Source organism: Urocitellus parryii, chromosome 9 (assembly GCF_045843805.1).
Source record: "Urocitellus parryii isolate mUroPar1 chromosome 9, mUroPar1.hap1, whole genome shotgun sequence".
In the NCBI taxonomy this organism is placed as follows: domain Eukaryota; kingdom Metazoa; phylum Chordata; class Mammalia; order Rodentia; family Sciuridae; genus Urocitellus; species Urocitellus parryii.
Genome location: NC_135539.1, coordinates 82519031 through 82536907, shown reverse-complemented (window position 1 = coordinate 82536907; position 17877 = coordinate 82519031). Strand labels below are relative to the sequence as shown.

General features: G+C 43.8%; 1 protein-coding gene across 1 annotated transcript in view; it reads left to right on the top strand.

Moving 5' to 3' along the window:
* The window catches only part of Edaradd (EDAR associated via death domain), a 46482-nt gene extending 28867 nt beyond the window's left edge, over nucleotides 1-17615 (top strand). Inside the window, exons 5-6 of the mRNA XM_026412214.1 lie at nucleotides 1993-2038; nucleotides 17233-17615. Coding sequence (XP_026267999.1) covers nucleotides 1993-2038; nucleotides 17233-17615 — 429 coding nt within the window. The remainder of the gene's footprint in view (nucleotides 1-1992; nucleotides 2039-17232) is intronic.
* Nucleotides 17616-17877: the final 262 nt, after the last annotated feature.

The following is a 17877-nucleotide window of genomic DNA, read 5'->3' as shown; positions in this document are numbered from 1 at the left end:
TGGCCTCTCCGGCTCCCGCCGGCCTCTGGCGTGCCCACCTCCAGGCCCCATCTCAGACACCTCTGTGCCCCAGAGACAGCCTCTGATTCTTCAGCTGGCAGAAACCTCTTCCCTCTGGTGGCGCCCGTGCCTCCCTTCAGGGCAGGGCCCAGGTCCTTACTTTGGAGTACGGTTCCAACATGGGATTTGAACATCTCATGCTCGGTGACTGACGTGGGTTCACGTGAACATTGACAGCAGTGCTCGTGATTAACACGGGGTAGAGAATGAGGCACTGCTGTGGTTTTGGCCAAGATCCAGCTATCACTCTTGACAATTAACCTGTGAAGTGGCACAACCAAATAATCAGAGCCAAGAACAGGGTCCAGACGTCGATCTAAATCCTGTCCTCATCACCCTTCAGGGCCCTCCTGGGCCATGTTCCTTGTTTACATCACAGGGATGGTGGTGGCCAAACATTGACTTCAGAAAAGTTCTCTCTGGATTACGAAAAATCAAGGCAAACATGCTTTGTAATGTAGCTTTCACTTCTGGAAAACATGCGTTTTAGCAGGGACCTCATACCATTTAAACTGTCAAGTTCTAACATCTGTGTGTCTGCACGTGACCTGAAGTTCCCGTTCCCACAGCCCAGGTTCCAGGGCAAGAGGCAGAGCTGCCAGTGCTGAAGAGAGCGTGAGCAGACCTGCCCGGCCTGCTGGAGCGCACACAGGAGAGCCAGGTCCCCGGGAACAAGCCCTGGCGTCGGGGCCTCCTGAGGTTGTGAATGTACACAATTGTTCAAAGAGACACTTCTGTTCCTGCAAAGGACTCCTGTGCTGCTTCCCCTCTCTCTATTTCTCTCGCACACACACATACCTCCCTGAGTGAAGGAAATGTGAGAACAAAGTACAACCTCATGCTTTTGTTGTTGTTTCCACTGTGACAGTGAGTGCCAGGAAGAGGACTCACACCAGAGTGAGAACTGTGTAGACTCCCAGGGGGAAATTCTCAGCTAGTAATTCTAGCTGGGGGGGGAGGGGATTAGACAAATGTGACCACACTGCGGAGCAAGCAGGAGGGGGGGGGGCCTTGGTGGGAGGCAGAGATGAAAAGAAAGAGTTCATGACACGGTGGAGTTAGCACTTCCTTAAGAGCAAAGTTCTCAGAGACCTGAGGATTAGAGGCCCCATCAGGCTGTGCCAATCCAGCAGCCCTGACCACAGGATGGGTGGAGGCCAGGTGGGGGGTGAGCAGCTGAAGCTGTAGAAGACAGCTGTGGAGGCCACTCCACTGCTTCCTCTGTGTAGCATGGATGGGGCCACACTGGCTGCCAGGGAGGCTTCAGGTACATGAAGGTGCAGTCACAGAAAAGGAGGTGTGCTGGGATGGGCCTCGCCTTGGAAGACACACGCCACTCCAGGAAGATCCCAGCAGGTCCCTCCTGCCGGGTGCACATGGCATGGCCTTGGTTGTAAGCAGGAACCCCAGTTGGACGGGCAAAAGTGCCGTCACCCCTCCCAGGACCTAGACACTGCTTTTTCCCAGTTCATTTCAACTGCTTTGCAATAGGTACCTTTAAAAATCGATATAATAGATAAAATAATTGTAATCTAGGCAAAACCCAGCCCATCACAAAGCAGAAAGAGAAATAAGCCATAATATGAAGTAAAAATTAAAAGGTAGCACATCATTATGCGCATCATCATTTGTTTTAAACAGGACCTTAATGCATCTAATGAACAGTTACACAGCTCTCCTCCAGCAGATCTGTTCTGGGCACTGGGACTCAGCCAGGGAGCAAATAAACAAAAGCTGCTCCCTTGAGAAGGTTAGATTTCAGAGAGAGCCGCACAGCTCAGCTCTCCACACCCCTACATCCCATTGAAGTGCCCTTCTAAACATTCATCCCATTCACAAGTCTTGGTAGAAATTCAACTGAAGAAGAAAGTTGACGATAGCGCCGTTCACATGTGCTCGTGATTTTAATGACAGTCACTTTTTGGTTTTTAGGGAGAAGAAAATGGCCTTCCGGACAGCACTGGAGAACCCCTTTCAGGTACATGATCCACTGTAAAGCCACCGGGGCTGCAGCAACAGCTAGCATGGCTCAGTTGAGAATGTGTCTGTCATGAACTGTTGTGTGTGTGGCTTGATAACTTTAACCATCACAGCATTTTGAGAGCAGTAATGGGCACATGAGTAACCAAGGGCAGGGCTTGTTGGCCCTGCTCTGTCCTCACTGTCCTCTGGACAACTGCACACAGGTACAGTACGGGACGGCCTGGTTCCTCTGGGCCAAGCAGCTCTGTTGAGCCCAATACCAGTGCAACCATCTGGAATCTCCGTCTCCTCCAAGGGAATTTCCCAGCCTCTGAGTGTTCAGAGGCTTGCTTCTTGAAGGCCACATCATGGACACGCTGTGAAAGTTGCTGGTGAATTCTTGGTTCAACACCTTGTTGGTGGCAGAATGACCCATCTTCTCGGCCTCCCTTCTTTGCAGGAATCCTTCTGCAGGGCCCAGGTTGGAAAGGAAAAGGGCAAGGGTTTGGGGAGAGGGAAAGCCCATCATAGACTTTTAAAATCTGCACTGCAGAGCAGAGCGACTCTCCATGCCATGGCAAACTGCAGGGAAAGGCATCCTAACGAAACCTCTCAAGTCTTCAAGGAGTGTTTTTCTCCTTTGCTTTGGAAGGGGACAGCAGGTTCTAAATTGGGAAGGCTTAGGACTGGGCTGCTGTCAGCATTCCCGCAGACCCACCCTCTCCCACCCATGAGATGTCAGCATGGGAGGGACCCACTGGGCTACAGCCACCTCCATTCCTTCTCCTCCCCCAGCAGTGGCAGCCAAACGAGCATTACAGCATTAAGTCATGAGTTGTCCCCATTCCTTCCCCTTTTCTGCTTTTGTGTCTCTAGCCTAAGACACTTTAAAGATTGTCCCTCCTTTTCTTTCTGTGCTAGGGATTGGACCCTGGGCCTCAGGTACACTAGGCAAATGCACTACCACTGAGCCCGAGCCCATCAATCCCCAGGACATATTATTCTTTTCTAATTAAAATATATATATTTAAACTTTTAAAGGACTAACATCCTCCACACTGACATGTTAGCTAAAATAAAAATGAATAAGCAAATTTGTTTAGGAATAGCTATCAAGTTCTTTTATGGGTCAGGGTCATTCTTAATTAATAGATAAACTTTAATCAAGCTGTCGTCTCAGAATGAAACAGGAGCCTTTCAGGGAGGCTGAACTTCTCACCACAATGAGTAACACAATGGTGTGTGGTGGGCTTGCCTGTGCTGCTCTTGAGAGCAGGAACTGTGCGATTCAAGTTGAGGTCTCAGCCCCTCCTCCCATGGTGTCTGGCCTGCTTGTTTTCTTGTTAATCTTGTTTTCCAAAAACAAATAAGTGAGAAATGTGGATTTAGTGGCTTTGTTCTTCATGCAAATTGGCAAAAGCAGATCTGCAAATTTTGTATTTGAATGAGGGTTGTGCCTTAAGAGAGATTTATTTTATTCTGTGGTACATATAAGCACTAATTGGGCACCTTCCAGGTACCAGGCACTAATGTGAATGACAGCCCTGCACATAAGGCCCTGTTATTTTCTTATTATACATAAGTGGTTGGGAGCATCACAGGATCACCCAGGAGTAAATGGAATTCAAGGTCTGGGCAGCAGGCTGCCTCTGGGGCCTGCAAAATGCATCCCTGTGTAGTGCAGACATTGAGTGCTGAGCATCCTACGAGAGGGTGAGGTTGAGACTTCTGCTCTCTCACAGTCTTCAGCTGGAACAGAGCCTAAGTCTACCCCAACCCCCAGAAGTCAGTATCTGAGCCACTTTTCGCAAAAGCTTGCTACTTTCCATGGACAAGGCCCCTGGCCTTAACCCAGGTCTGGTTTTTATTTAATTCTTGCCCTTTGAAGCCCTGTGCAGCCTATAGGGGTTAAAATAAGGGACATGGGCAGGGTGGAGGGCACTTGGGTGAACAAGGGACTAGAGAGGAGTGACGAATGATAGCAACAGATGGTTATCAAGGAAAGAGAGAAGATGCAGCTAGAACCAGATACCACTGGAAAAGCAAGTGAAGACAGAAGCCAGCACCCAGCGGGCCCCCAAGTAAGGCATTGCTACCGATGCCCTGGCTAAAGCAGCAGCAGTGACCATTCAGCTGACCCTGCTAATGGAGGCCTGAGAGTTTTACAGTGCTATCACACAAAAGGCTAAAGGAAAATATCTGGGCATGAAAGCAGTAAGCCTTCATTATATAATATGCAAAACAGTCCCCAAATTGGAAGACTTCATTTCCCTAGTGTGCCCAGTAAACTGAAGCATTACTCCTGGGTTTAAATATGAAGCAACAATTGACAAAACCCTGGTTGTTCATACCCTTTGAGGAGCAGTGATAGGACACATGCCCGGAAGCTTTGGTACTCATCGCCAGTTTTTCAAGGATGACTTTCTGGTGACCTCAATTAATTTGGCACCTGCCACCTAAAACTAACCTCCACATAGAACTGAATGCAGAGTAGGATGGTGATTTTTTTAAAAAATTAGGTCTGTGAAGTGACACTTGTATATTTGCTGTGTCTTATCTCTTCAGAATCACGATTCAAATTCATGTAAAAATCTACACTAAATTTTAACTCAGGTCTTTTAATATAGAAGAGCTTATTCTTTTTCACATAGCTTGAAGACAGAATTGAGGCCCAGTGTGATTTATTTGCCAATATCCACCCAATTTGTCCATGAGACCCTCCCATGCTGCCGCCAACTTGATGTCTCCTTAAGGAGAGAAGAATGAAATCATGTTGATTTCTCCTTTGGTGCAGAGATCAAACACCCACCAAAAGCCCTTGGGTCCATTTCTTGGTAGATAAAAATAATTACTCATTAGTTCCAGCTCATACCATAAAACTAACCTAACAAATACTGTGGTGTGTGTTCGCCCCAATCCAATGATCATCAAAGCCAGAACTGGCATTTTAATAGTAACCACATGTGAAACCACATGCAAAAAAAGGCATGACTTTTCATCCTTACTAAGCATCACGACAGAAGTGGGAGACTACTTGGACACCTCTTGGTATTTCACAGACTCCAACACTGATAATTTATAGACACCTAGGATAGGCTTATTCTATTTCAGAACCACAATACTTTGCTATCTAAATATAAAATTTTTACTATTTGTTGAACCAACTCAATGACTAGTTGTCCTTGGGAGCATCATTACGATGCAGCCAGGAGCTAACGGGGTCCTGGAGAATGGGAGGGAAACGCCAACGCAGTAAGAGCTCCCGAGACGCCAGGGTGTGCAAGATAAAAGGGCACCTCCCCTGCAGGGAGACCATTAAGTCCACTGTGATCCACTGCCAACATCCTGACTAGAGCTACTTCTAGACTCAACAAATTATGACCTTTGTGAATTTTGAACCTTGTTCCAATCCAGTTAAATGTTAATTGACTGGCATTTACAGCCTGCCAGCCCCAAAGGTAAGAGTTCCACTACTGGACACTAACTGTTTCTTACTATTCTAAATAACCTTGACCTCCCTGTGGATGAACATGCTTGGCTCTTAAACTCTTCTTCAAAGTATGATGTAAAAATATAGGTATGAGAAAGGGTGAAGAGTCGGGGAGGGGAGGGGAGGGGAGGGAATGCTCCCAGGGAAGGCTGTCCCTGTTATCTGTCGCTGAGTGTGGAACCTGAGGTATCAGTGTCCCCCTCCTCTCCCTCCCCCACCCCGCCCTCCTTCTCAAGGGACACTATGTTGTTCAGGTTTCTCCCTCCCCCAGGGGCCACTCTCAGGACAATGTGCATGGTAGGCAGAGCTCCATCCCCAACCTGTTCAGACCGGTCTTGAACCCCTGGATCAAGTGGGCCTCTGGGCAGTTAGATTGCAGGGATTTGAAGACCCCCACCCCTCAGAGACCCAGGCTCCAGGATGGTTCAGGACGAGTTCTCTGCACAGAGCTGGTGCACAGCAGGCCCTGATAAAGAGTGGTTACCACAGTGGTGGGGACCTGGCCCTTCCTGCCCTGATAGTCTTCCTTAGCACGAGCAACCAGCTGAGAGACAGTGGGTCTCCAGGGTTTTGGCTTTTCACATAAGCACTTGTCACTAGTTAACAGTGTATCTCACCTTTGCTTTATGTCAGTGAAAACAGTTGTCAGGTGTCCACATGTGGCAAATGAGGGCCCTAATGTTTAGAGAGTCTGTGTTTATTTTTTAATACGGGGCTGAGGATTGAACCCAGTGCCTGACACCCTACCACTGAGCCCCAACCCCAGCCCCTAGATAATCTAAATGAGCTTTTATAGAAAACTTAAAAATTTCAACAACCTTCTCTTCTCCAAATCTAGAAGTGACCCATCTTTTTATATTTTAAGATGCATTCTATACTGTTTTCCCCCAGTCCTTATTAACTGTCAGTAGATACCAGCTGTATGCCCGTTCCTTTCCCTCATTAGTTTCTTTTTTTTTTAAAGAACATATTATTTTTTTTTATTGGTTGTTCACAACATTACAAAGCTCTTGACATATCATATTTCATACATTAGATTGAAGTGGGTTATGAACTCCCAATTTTACCCCAAATGCAGATTGCAGAATCACGTCGGTTACACGTCCACAATTTTACATAATGCCCAATTAGTAATTGTTGTATTCTGCTACCTTTCCTATCCCTTACTATCCCCCCTCCCCTTCCCTCACATCTTCTCTCTCTACCCCATCTACTGTAATTCATTTCTCTCCTTGTTTTTCCCCATTCCCCTCACAACCTCTTATATGTAATTTTGTATAACAATGAGGGTCTCCCTTCATTTCCATGCAATTTCCCTTTTCTCTCCCTTTCCTTCCCATCTCATGTCTCTGTTTAATGTTAATCTTTTCTTCCTGCTCTTCCTCCCTGCTCTGTTCATAGTTGCTCTCATTATATCAAAGAAGACATTTGGTATTTGTTTTTTAGGGATTGACTAGCTTCACTAAGCATAATCTGCTCTAGTGCCATCCATTTCCCTGCAAATTCTATGATTTTGTCATTTTTTATTGCTGCATAGTACTCCATTGTGTATAGATGCCACATTTTTTTTATCCATTCATCTATTGAAGGGCATCTGGGTTGGTTCCACAGTCTAGCTATTGTGAATTGTGCTGCTATGAACATCGATGTGGCAGCATCTCTGTAGCATGCTCTTTTAAGGTCTTCAGGGAATAGTCCGAGAAGGGCAATAGCAGGGTCAAATGGTGGTTCCATTCCCAGCTTTCCCAGGAATCTCCAAACTGCTTTCCAAATTGGCCGCACCAATTTGCAGTCCCACCAGCAATGTACAAGAGTACCCTTTTCTCCACATCCTCGCCAGCACTTGTTGTTGTTTGACTTCCTAGTGGCTGCCAATCTTACTGGAGTGAGATGGTATCTTAGGGTGGTTTTGATTTGCATTTCTCTGACTGCTAGAGATGGTGAGCATTTTTTCATGTACTTGTTGATTGATTGTATATCCTCCTCTGAGAAGTGTCTGTTCAGGTCCTTGGCCCATTTGTTGATTGGGTTATTTGTTATCTTATTGTCTAATTTTTTGAGTTCTTTGTATACTCTGGATATTAAGGCTCTATCTGAAGTGTGAGGAGTAAAAATTTGTTCCCATGATGTAGGCTCCCTATTTACCTCTCTTATTGTTTCTCTTGCTGAGAAAAAGCTTTTTAGTTTAAGTAAGTCCCATTTGTTGATTCTTGTTGTTAACTCTTGTGCTATGGGTGTCCTATTAAGGAATTTGGAGCCCGACCCCACAATATGTAGATCGGAGCCAACTTTTTCTTCTATCAGACGCAGAGTCTCTGATTTGATATCAAGCTCCTTGATCCATTTTGAGTTAACTTTTGTGCATGGCGAGAGAAAGGGATTCAGTTTCATTTTGTTGCATATGGATTTCCAGTTTTCCCAACACCATTTGTTGAAGATGCTATCCTTCCTCCATTGCATGCTTTTAGCCCCTTTATCAAATATAAGATAGTTGTAACTTTGTGGATTAGTCTCTGTGTCCTCTATTCTATACCATTGGTCCACCCGCCTGTTTTGGTACCAGTACCATGCTGTTTTTGTCACTATTGCTCTGTAATATAGTTTGAAATCTGGTATCGCTATACCGCCTGATTCACACTTCCTGCTTAGAATTGCTTTTGATATTCTGGGTCTTTTATTTTTCCATATGAATTTCATGATTGCTTTATCTATTTCTACAAGAAATGCCGTTGGGATTTTGATTGGCATTGCATTAAACCTATAGAGAGCTTTTGGTAATATCGCCATTTTGATAATGTTAGTTCTGCCTATCCATGAACAGGGTATATTTTTCCATCTTCTAAGATCTTCTTCTACTTCTCTCTTTAGGGTTCTGTAGTTTTCATTGTATAAATCTTTCACCTCTTTTGTTAGGTTGATTCCCAAGTATTTTTTTTTTTTTGAGGATATTGTGAATGGAGTGTTTTTCCTCATTTCCGTTTCAGAAGTTTTGTTGCTGATATACAGAAATGCCTTTGATTTATGCGTGTTGATTTTATATCCTGTCACTTTGCTGAATTCATTTATTAGTTCTAGTAGTTTCTTTGTAGACCCTTTTGGGTCTTCTAGGTATAGAATCATGTAATCAGCAAATAGTGATAATTTAAGTTCTTCTTTTCCTATTTTTATGCCTTTAATTTCTTTCGTTTGTCTAATTGCTCTGGCCAGTGTTTCAAGAACTATATTGAATAGAAGTGGTGATAGAGGGCATCCCTGTCTTGTTCCAGATTTTAGAGGGAATGCCTTTAACTTTTGTCCATTCAGAATGATGCTAGCCTGAGGCTTAGCATAGATAGCTTTTACAATGTCAAGGTAAGTTCCTGTTATCCCTAGTTTTTCTAATGTTTTGAACATAAAGGGATGCTGTACTTTGTCGAATGCTTTCTCTGCGTCTATCGAGATGATCATATGGTTCTTATCTTTAAGTCTATTGATGTGGTGAATAACATTTATTGATTTCCATATATTGAACCATCCTTGCATCCCAAGGATGAATCCTACTTGATCATGGTGCACAATTTTTTTTATGTGTTTTTGTATTCGATTCGCCAGAATTTTATTGAGGATTTTTGCATCTAGGTTCATTATAGATATTGGTCTGTAGTTTTCTTTCTTTGAGGTGTCTTTGTCTGGTTTCGGAATCAGGGTGATGTTGGCCTCAAAGAATGAATTTGGAAGAGTTCCCTCTTTTTCTATTTCCTGAAATAACTTGAAAAGTATTGGTATTAATTCTTCTTTAAAGGTTTTGTAAAACTCCGCTGTATACCCATCCGGTCCTGGGCTTTTCTTGGTTGGTAGTCTTTTGATTGCTTCTTCAATTTCATCCATTGATATTGGTCTGTTTAAATTGTGGGTATCCTCCTGACTCAGTCTGGGCAAATCATAAGACTTAAGAAATTTATTGATGTCTTCACTATCTTCTATTTTATTGGAATATAGGTTTTCAAAATAATTTCTAATTGTCTTCTGTATTTCTGTAGCATCTGTTGTGATATTGCCTTTTTCATCCTGTATGTTAGTAATTTGAGTTCTCTCTCTTCTTCTCTTCGTTAGCATGGCTAAAGGTCTGTCGATCTTATTTATTTTTTCGAAGAACCAACTTTTAGTTTTGTTAATTTTTTCAATAGTTTCTTTTGTTTCAATTTCATTGATTTCTGCTCTGATTTTAATTATTTCTTGCCTTCTGCTACATTTGCTGTTGTTTTGCTCTTCCTTTTCTAGGGCTTTGAGATGAAGTGTGAGCTCATTTATTTGTTGGTTTTTTCTTTTTTTGAGGAATGACCACCAGGCGATGAATTTTCCTCTTAAAACTGCTTTCATTGTGTCCCATAGATTCCGATATGTTGTGTCTGTATTTTCTTTTATCTCTAAGAATTTTTTGATTTCCTCGTTTATGTCTTCTGTAACCCATTGATCATTCAGTAACATATTGTTCATTTTCCATGTGATGTAGGATTTTTCCTTCCTTCTTTTATCATTGATTTCCAGTTTCATTCCATTATGATCAGATAAAATGCCTGGTATTATCTCCACCCCTTTATATTTACTGAGGGTTGCCCTATGGCATAATATATGGTCTATTTTTGAGAAGGATCCATGTGCTGCTGAGAAAAAAGTATATCCATTTGATGATGGTTGATATATTCTATATATGTCAGTTAAGTCTAGGTTATTGATTGTGGTATTGAGTTCTATAGTTTCTTTATTCAACTTTTGTTTGGAGGATCTGTCCAATGGTGAGAGAGGTGTGTTGAAGTCACCCATAATTATTGTGTTGTGGTCTATTTGATTCTTGAACTTGAGGAGAATTTGTTTTATGAATGTCGCAGCGCCATTATTTGGTGCATAAATATTGATAATTGTTATGTCTTGTTGGTGAATGGTTCCTTTTAACAGTATATAATGTCCTTCTTTATCCCTTTTGATTAACTTAGTCTTGAAGTCGATTTTATTCGATATGAGGATGGCCACCCCTGCTTGCTTACGAGGACCGTGTGAGTGGTATATTTTTTCCCATCCTTTCACCTTCAGCCTGTGTATGTCTTTTCCAATCAGATGTGTCTCCTGGAGGCAGCATATTGTTGGATTTGTTTTTTTAATCCATGATACCAGCCTATGTCGCTTTATTGGAGAGTTTAAGCCATTAACATTCAGAGTTACTATTGATATATGGTTTGTACTTCCATCCATGTTTGATTATTTATCCTTTTTAAAAAAAATTTAGTTTTTTTCTCCATGATTATCTTTCCCCTCACCCTCTGTCTTTACCGAGGCACTTCCCTCTGATGGTTTTGGTTATTGTTTTTCATTTCTTCCTCGTGTAGTGTTTTGCTCAAAATGCTTTGCAATGCTGGTTTTCTGGCTGCAAATTCTTTTAACTTTTGTTTATCATGAAAGATTTTTATTTCGTTGTCATACCTGAAGCATAATTTTGCTGGATACAGAATTCTTGGTGGGCATCCATTTTCTTTCAGTGTTTGAAATACATTGTTCCATGACCTTCTTGCTTTCAGTGTCTGTGATGAAAAATCCGTTGTTAACCTTATTGGTTTACCCCTGAATGTAATCTGTCTCCTTTCTCTTGTAGCTTTTAATATTTTCTCTTTGTTCTGTATATTGGATATCTTCATAACAATGTGTCTTGGCGTTGGTCTACTGTGATTTTGTGTGCTCAGTGTCCTGTATGCATCTTCAATTTGTATATCTGTTTCCTTTTTTATTTCTGGAAAGTTTTCTGTAATTATTTCATTCAGCAGGTTTCTCATTCCCTTGGTTTGAATCTCTGTACCTTCTTCTATCCCGATGACTCGTAAGTTTGGTTTTTTTATGTTATCCCATAACTCTTGGATATTTTTCTCGTGATTTTTTACCAGCCTTTCTGAGTTGGCTAGACTCTTTTCAAGATGATATATTTTGTCTTCATTATCTGACGTTCTGGCTTCTACTTGATCCACTCTGTTAGTGATACTCTCAATTGAGTTTTTAATTTGGTTTATCGTTTCCTTCATTTCTAGAATTATTGTTTGATTATTTTTTATAATCTATCTCCTGATAAAGATGCTTAACTTCTTCTTTTATCTGTTTATGTAATTCATTCTCAGTGTGTTCTTTCGCTGCTTGAATTTGCTGTCTCGTATCCTCTTTAAGGTTCCATTCCATCTGTCTAAGGTATTCCTTGAGTTCTTTATTTGACCATTTTTCTGATGACTCTAGGTCCTCCTGAATATTTAGGCTGTCCTGCATTGTTTGTACTCCTTTTCTTCCTTGCTTTTTGAAGCTGCTCATGTTACTTCTTGTTCTGTTTGACTGCTGAGTTACTGTTTACTCCTATAAATTTATTTGATGCTTGGGAGGAAAGGTATTAGAAGGGAAGGGAAGAAGTCACTAAAGAGAATGAGAGTAAGCAGGTAGATTTCAAGGAAGGGGGGATAAGATAATTGAAAAGAAACGAAAAGACAAAAGAAGAAAAAAAATAGGAAGTAAAAAAAGAAACAAAAATTTAAAAAAGATAATTAAATAAAATTAAAATGGGAAGAAAAAAATTTTTTTTTAAATTGTAAAAAAAAATTTAAAAAGAGAGAAAAGAAAAAAGAAAAAAAACTAATAAATGCAGTCTTAGAGTTTGATTAACTTCTCTTCCAGTAGGTGGCGCTGTGCCCACCAGGCCAAGTTTCTCCTGTCAATACGCGGGAACCAATCACTGTGCAGCAGCTCCTCCTCCCAGACTGGGCGAGTCTCCAATCCTGAGTGCCTAGGGCCTCCTCTTGTGTCTAGTCACTTCCCCACTTTTCCTCTAGCCAGGCCCCTCTCACGGGTGCCGCTTACCACAATACTGGGTACACACCAGGTCTGCTGCTCCTGGGAGCCCTGTTGTCATGAATGACTGGGCACACTCTTCCAGTTTGCCATTCCCTCAGACCCTAAGTTTGTAGAGCTTGGGGCTGAGAATCCTCAGCGAATTTTACTGCCCCCTCCGGTAGCCACGCCCCCGGTAGCTGGTGCAAGAAGCCTCAGCTGTCAGCATTGGTGGGAGCAGTAGTTCCGCGCCACGGGTCCCGTGCCACCTCTAATTCCCTTGGTCTGGCTACCGAGCTCACGGGAGAGCTGGGAGGGGCCTTTACGGGAGAGCTGGGAGGGGCCCTTAAGGTTTCCCCGATGTGTGGAGAGGGAAGGCTAGGGGATTACACACCTGTAGCCGCAGGATTCAATGAAGTTATCTCCTCCGCCGCAGTCTGATGACGTCAGTTCTCTGCCATGGTGGTATCTCTTGCAAATGGCAACAGTTCGTTTCCCTTTGCCGGGTGACCAATGCAACGGGTGGGTCCTTACTGTCTCTCCCAAGCCCCGTTTCAAACCTGTGGCTGCTACCTATGAAGGCTCGGTTGGCATTTACCTCCGTAGGATCAGAAGGGCTGACCAGTTGTTTCAGCCGGATGGATTAGTGCTGAGTCGCAGCTGTTTGTCTGCGGGAAGCAGGCGAATGGGAGCTTGAATTCAGCCGATCCGGGCTCGGTGTGTGTTCTGAGAGGCCCAGACTGTTCACCCCAGATCCACGTCAGCTCAGCATTGCCTAGTGATCCTGAGCAAACAGATTTAGGCTGTTTACAACTCCCTATGCCTGCACAGCTGAAGAGGTCAGAGACTTGATCTCTCCGTGACCGCCGCCATGTTGGAATCTCCTCTCCCTCATTAGTTTCTAAAATTCATATAGCACAATCTACCTTATCCCCCATGGAGAAACACAGTTCTCATTCATTCATATATTCATTTAGTAAATGAATTTTGAAAATTCGAGGAAGGGCCCATTTCTCATCATTCAGTGACCATCATTTACCACTCAGTGCTTGTCATTGGAGAGGCATCAAGTGATCATTTAATCTTCCCCATTTCTGATAAAGATTTCTTTGATCCTGAATCTCTTTCTTCCCAAAGACCTCACCCCATTTGCCCTTTCACATATAATAGTACATGCTATTAAAGTATAGCAGGACAAAGTGTATTTGAAAAAATACTTGTTTCCCTATTTAAGTCATCCAGAGAGCTAACTCCAGTTTGTGATTTTAAAGGACAGCTTTAAATTCCCTCACATTGACCAACTCAGTAAATACTCTGGCACCTCTGTTATTGAAAGCACAGAAACAAAACATGAGTGGATCTTTTAGCTTATGATACTGGGGAGATATTTAGAACTGGAGCCTGGTGCTAAAGGTGAGCAAAACGAACCTTAACTGTGCTTGGATTGGGATGTAAACTGGCCCAGCCTTTGCCTCTGGAGAAGGACCTGAGCAGGTGCATCTGTAGCCTTCGGAGACCCATACTTCTGACCCCGTGATCCTATTGCTGGTGAGATGATTGAAGCTGTGGTCAAATGTGCACATTTTTACAACCACTGCTCAGGGTTGTAAAAATCTGGAAAAACCCGAGTGTTCCATAGTTTCTCAAAGTCCATAATAATACTATATTTTCCAATTTTTTTCTACATTGTGATTATATTAGCTTTAATTTTTTTAAATTAAGCTTTATAAAACAACATGGGGAACCAAGTGGTTTGGTTTGGACAGCCACAGGGATGAAACGGGAAGAGTAGTGTGGAGTGGAAGGTAGAGGCTTCGCAGTGGAGGATGTGATGGAAAGTCTGTCAGGACTCCGGGGACCTGGAGGTATGCACAGAGCAGTCAAGCATTTGGGTGCTTGGGGGCAAATTTTAAGTACTGGTTTGGTGCATTGAGTTGTCATACTCTGGAGGAGCTCTCAATGTTCAGCTCTGGAGCCGGGAGATCACCAAATGGAGAGGGTGTGGAAGGGGAAGGCTGCGGGACAGGAATGGGACCTGAGCACCTCTTTGAAGCTCCTCAGGGTCCACAGAAACCAGCGGGGGTCTTGGCACATCAAAGAGAAGGAGAACATGGCTAGGACATGACAGGGCTTGACCATCTTCTAGAAGAGACCCACAGAAGAGAATGAGCCCTGCCATGTGACATACTGCATCCACAGGGGCAGAGGAGTCTCAGGCCTGGCTCCAGAGCTGGTCTTCCCAGACCAGGCAGCATGGAGGCAGTAGCAGCAGGAGGCCCAGGGCATCTATAGAGTCAATCATAGATCCAGATTTTTCTACCTGATCAGAACTGGTCTCTGGCCAGAAAGTGGGATGCAGGGAACTGGGTCCAGTCTTCACAAGGTTTGGCAGGAGCTAGGCTGGGTCAGATGGACTCAAAGCCAAAGAAGAGGACCATTAAGAACATGAGGCAGCCAGGAGGCCACAAGTTTTGCATATTTATTCTACCAGTTCAACAGTGAATAAAAGAAGAAAAAGAGAAAGTGGCTTTAGAACATTATGAGACCAGAGGATGGTAGCTTGAGGTTCTTATTTTTTAGGGAAGAGGATTCCTGTACATATTTGTAGGTGAAGGAGAGAGAACATGGCTAAAGATGAGGAGAAAGAAAGAATACTAGATGAAATGAGTCCTAGCCAAGGGGGGAAGTGTAGGCTCAGAGTTATGGCCACAGTGTGGCCAAGAGAAGGGATGCTCTACTGAGGAGTCCTCTCTATGTTGATACGTGGTTTAATCGTTACAGAAGCACAGAGTGTGCCGGAGAAAGTTTGAAACACAGAAACATCCTGTCAAGTTGAGGCAATGGCTATTATTTCTGCACATCTCCTTCCATAGTGATATCACCTTGTCTCTACCCTTTGTGCTGATCCTGGAGTACATGTTTTTTAGGTCTTACATTTCTTGCTTAACATGACAAGCACTTTCTAGGTTGCTGTGTAGTTTTCATGATTATTGAGGTCATACTCCTTCAAGGAGTGCAGTCATGAATCACTAGTCCCCTAGTCTTATGCATTTAAGTTGTTTTTAAAAATTGAGCTGCCTATGATCACAGTGACTGGGGAGGCTGAGGCAGGAGGATCACAAGTTCAAAGCCAGCCTCAGCAATTTAGCAAGGCCCTATGCAACTTAGTGAGACCCTGTCTCAAAATAAAAAATAAAAAAGGCTGGGGATGTTGCTCAGTGGTTAAGCACTTCTGGGTTCAAGCCCTAGTTACACACACACCCCCCCCCCAAAAAAAAAAGAGAGAAAAAAACTTGATAATATGACTAACAGTGTCATGGAAATGTTCATGTATGTACATATCTTTTGCAGTCTCCTTGAGCTGGACTCCCAGAGGTCACATCCCTTGGTCAAAGAATATGAGTATAATTGTCATGGCTCTTGTTTTTTAGCTTTTGAATTTGTACTTTGAATTTGAACAGAATTGCTGGCTTTCAACTTAATGACCAAAGTGATGCTGACTTCTTCACTTTCCTAAATTGGGAAGGTCTCTGCCCAGTGTGATAGCATATGCAGTTCATGTTAGGGTTTGGGCCTGGAATGTTCCCCAGAGTCTCATGTTGAAATGCAGCAGTGTTCAGAGGTGGGGCTTTAGGAAGTGGTTGGATCATGAGGGCTCTGACATCATCAGTGGATTTGATCCTTTGATGACTGAATGGACTACTGGGAAGTAGAACCTTCTTGGAGGAAGTAGGTCACTGGAAGGGGTTGTCTTTTCTCTTGCTCTTTCTTCTTTGCTTCCCAGCTTCTACAAATCGAGCAGCTTTCCTCCACCAACTCTTCTGCCATGATGTTCTGCCTCATCTCAGGCCCAGAGCAGTGGAGCCATCAGACCTGGGTTGAAACCTCTGAGTCATGAGCCAAAGTAACTCTTCCCTCCTCTAAGTTGTTCTTACCAGATATGTTGGTCACAGCAATAAAAAGCTGAGTAATACAAGGACATCATTACTTCCCCGGAATCTTCCCAGCCAGTTATCTCTAAATAGCCCTTAAAACCCAAATCCAAAGGACTCATGAGTCAGTGTGATAGAATTTAAGCTGCTTGGTGTGCCATGTTGTGTAGACACTGCTTAGTACTTTATCATAGACGAGTTGGCAGCCGACTTCTTACCCACTGACTTACTCCCACTCACCAGCCTGGTGATGAGACGAGGTGGAGGACTGGATGTGAGAAGCTGCCCTCCCTCCCTCTGCTGGGGGCGTGCTCTCGTGGGGAGGCCCAACTCTCCTCTGCCTGTTCATCTCACTGCACATGCCCCAGGCAGTTGGCTCCCCTTCAAAGGGAGCCCCTTGGTGAAGAAAAGATAGATAAAGGAAGGGATGATAAGGTGGCCATAAATTTGAAGTCTGTCTCTAGCACTCTCAGTTACCCTTGTTTTCAAATATGCATATGGAGTGGATATTCCAGTTTTCATTTTTTAAAGAACTGTTCAATCCATCACACCCTGACACTCTGTGTTTCTGTTAAGAAGCTTTGAGGGCAAGGGTGGAGGTGCTCACAGTGTGGGCGGGTTCCAGTGGGGACTGGACTAGTGCTCTGCCCTTGAGGGCCCCTACTCCTCCTTCTTGGGAGCCCTCGTTCTGACCGGTGGTCCTACAGTTGGGCGCTGGGTCAGAAAGGGAGACTGACTTTATAAAATCTTACAACTGCTTCCAGTAAAACAATCTGTCTTTGGCTGTGATGAAGAACACTGTTGTGTGAACACTGAGAAACGAATGTTCTGAACTATTTCTAAGAAAAAGCTGTGTGCTCTGATTGATGCTTTCAACAGGTCCGCAGAAAATGAAGGTGGTGAGAAACGAATGCGTAGGTCAGGCCTCCCGGGTAACTCTGTTTCTTCCTGCAGGTGTTACTAAGGACCAGTCCTGTAGGGAAGACTGCACTTGCTCCTCCTGCTCACTCCGGGCCCCCACCATCAGTGACTTGCTCAATGATCAGGACTTGCTAGATGTGATCAGGATAAAGCTGGATCCCTGTCACCCAACGGTGAAGAACTGGAGGAATTTTGCAAGCAAATGGGGCATGTCCTATGATGAACTGTGCTTCCTGGAGCAGAGGCCCCAGAGCCCCACCCTGGAGTTCCTGTTCCGCAACAGCCAGAGGACAGTGAGCCAGCTGATGGAGCTGTGCAGGCTCTATCACAGGGCCGACGTGGAGAAGGTGCTGCGCAGGTGGGTGGATGAGGAATGGCCCCGGCGTGGGCGTGCAGACCACCCTGCACACTTCTAGTGCTCCTCTGCATGCTGGGACATCCGCGGGTCACGAAGAATGTGAGCCTGTTCTTTAAGAGCTTGGATAAGGACATGGAACAGTGGACACTGGTTTTCCCCCAAGCTGGTGGTTCTGTGGAGGGATAGGCTCTGTTTTGGTGGCAGATCTTTCTTTCTTTTTGCACATCTATTTTAATTTAATATTTGAATCTGAACTTGGGAAAGAATATTTTGTAGGCTCACATAGGGGTCAGAAAGGGTTCATGACATGATGAAAATAA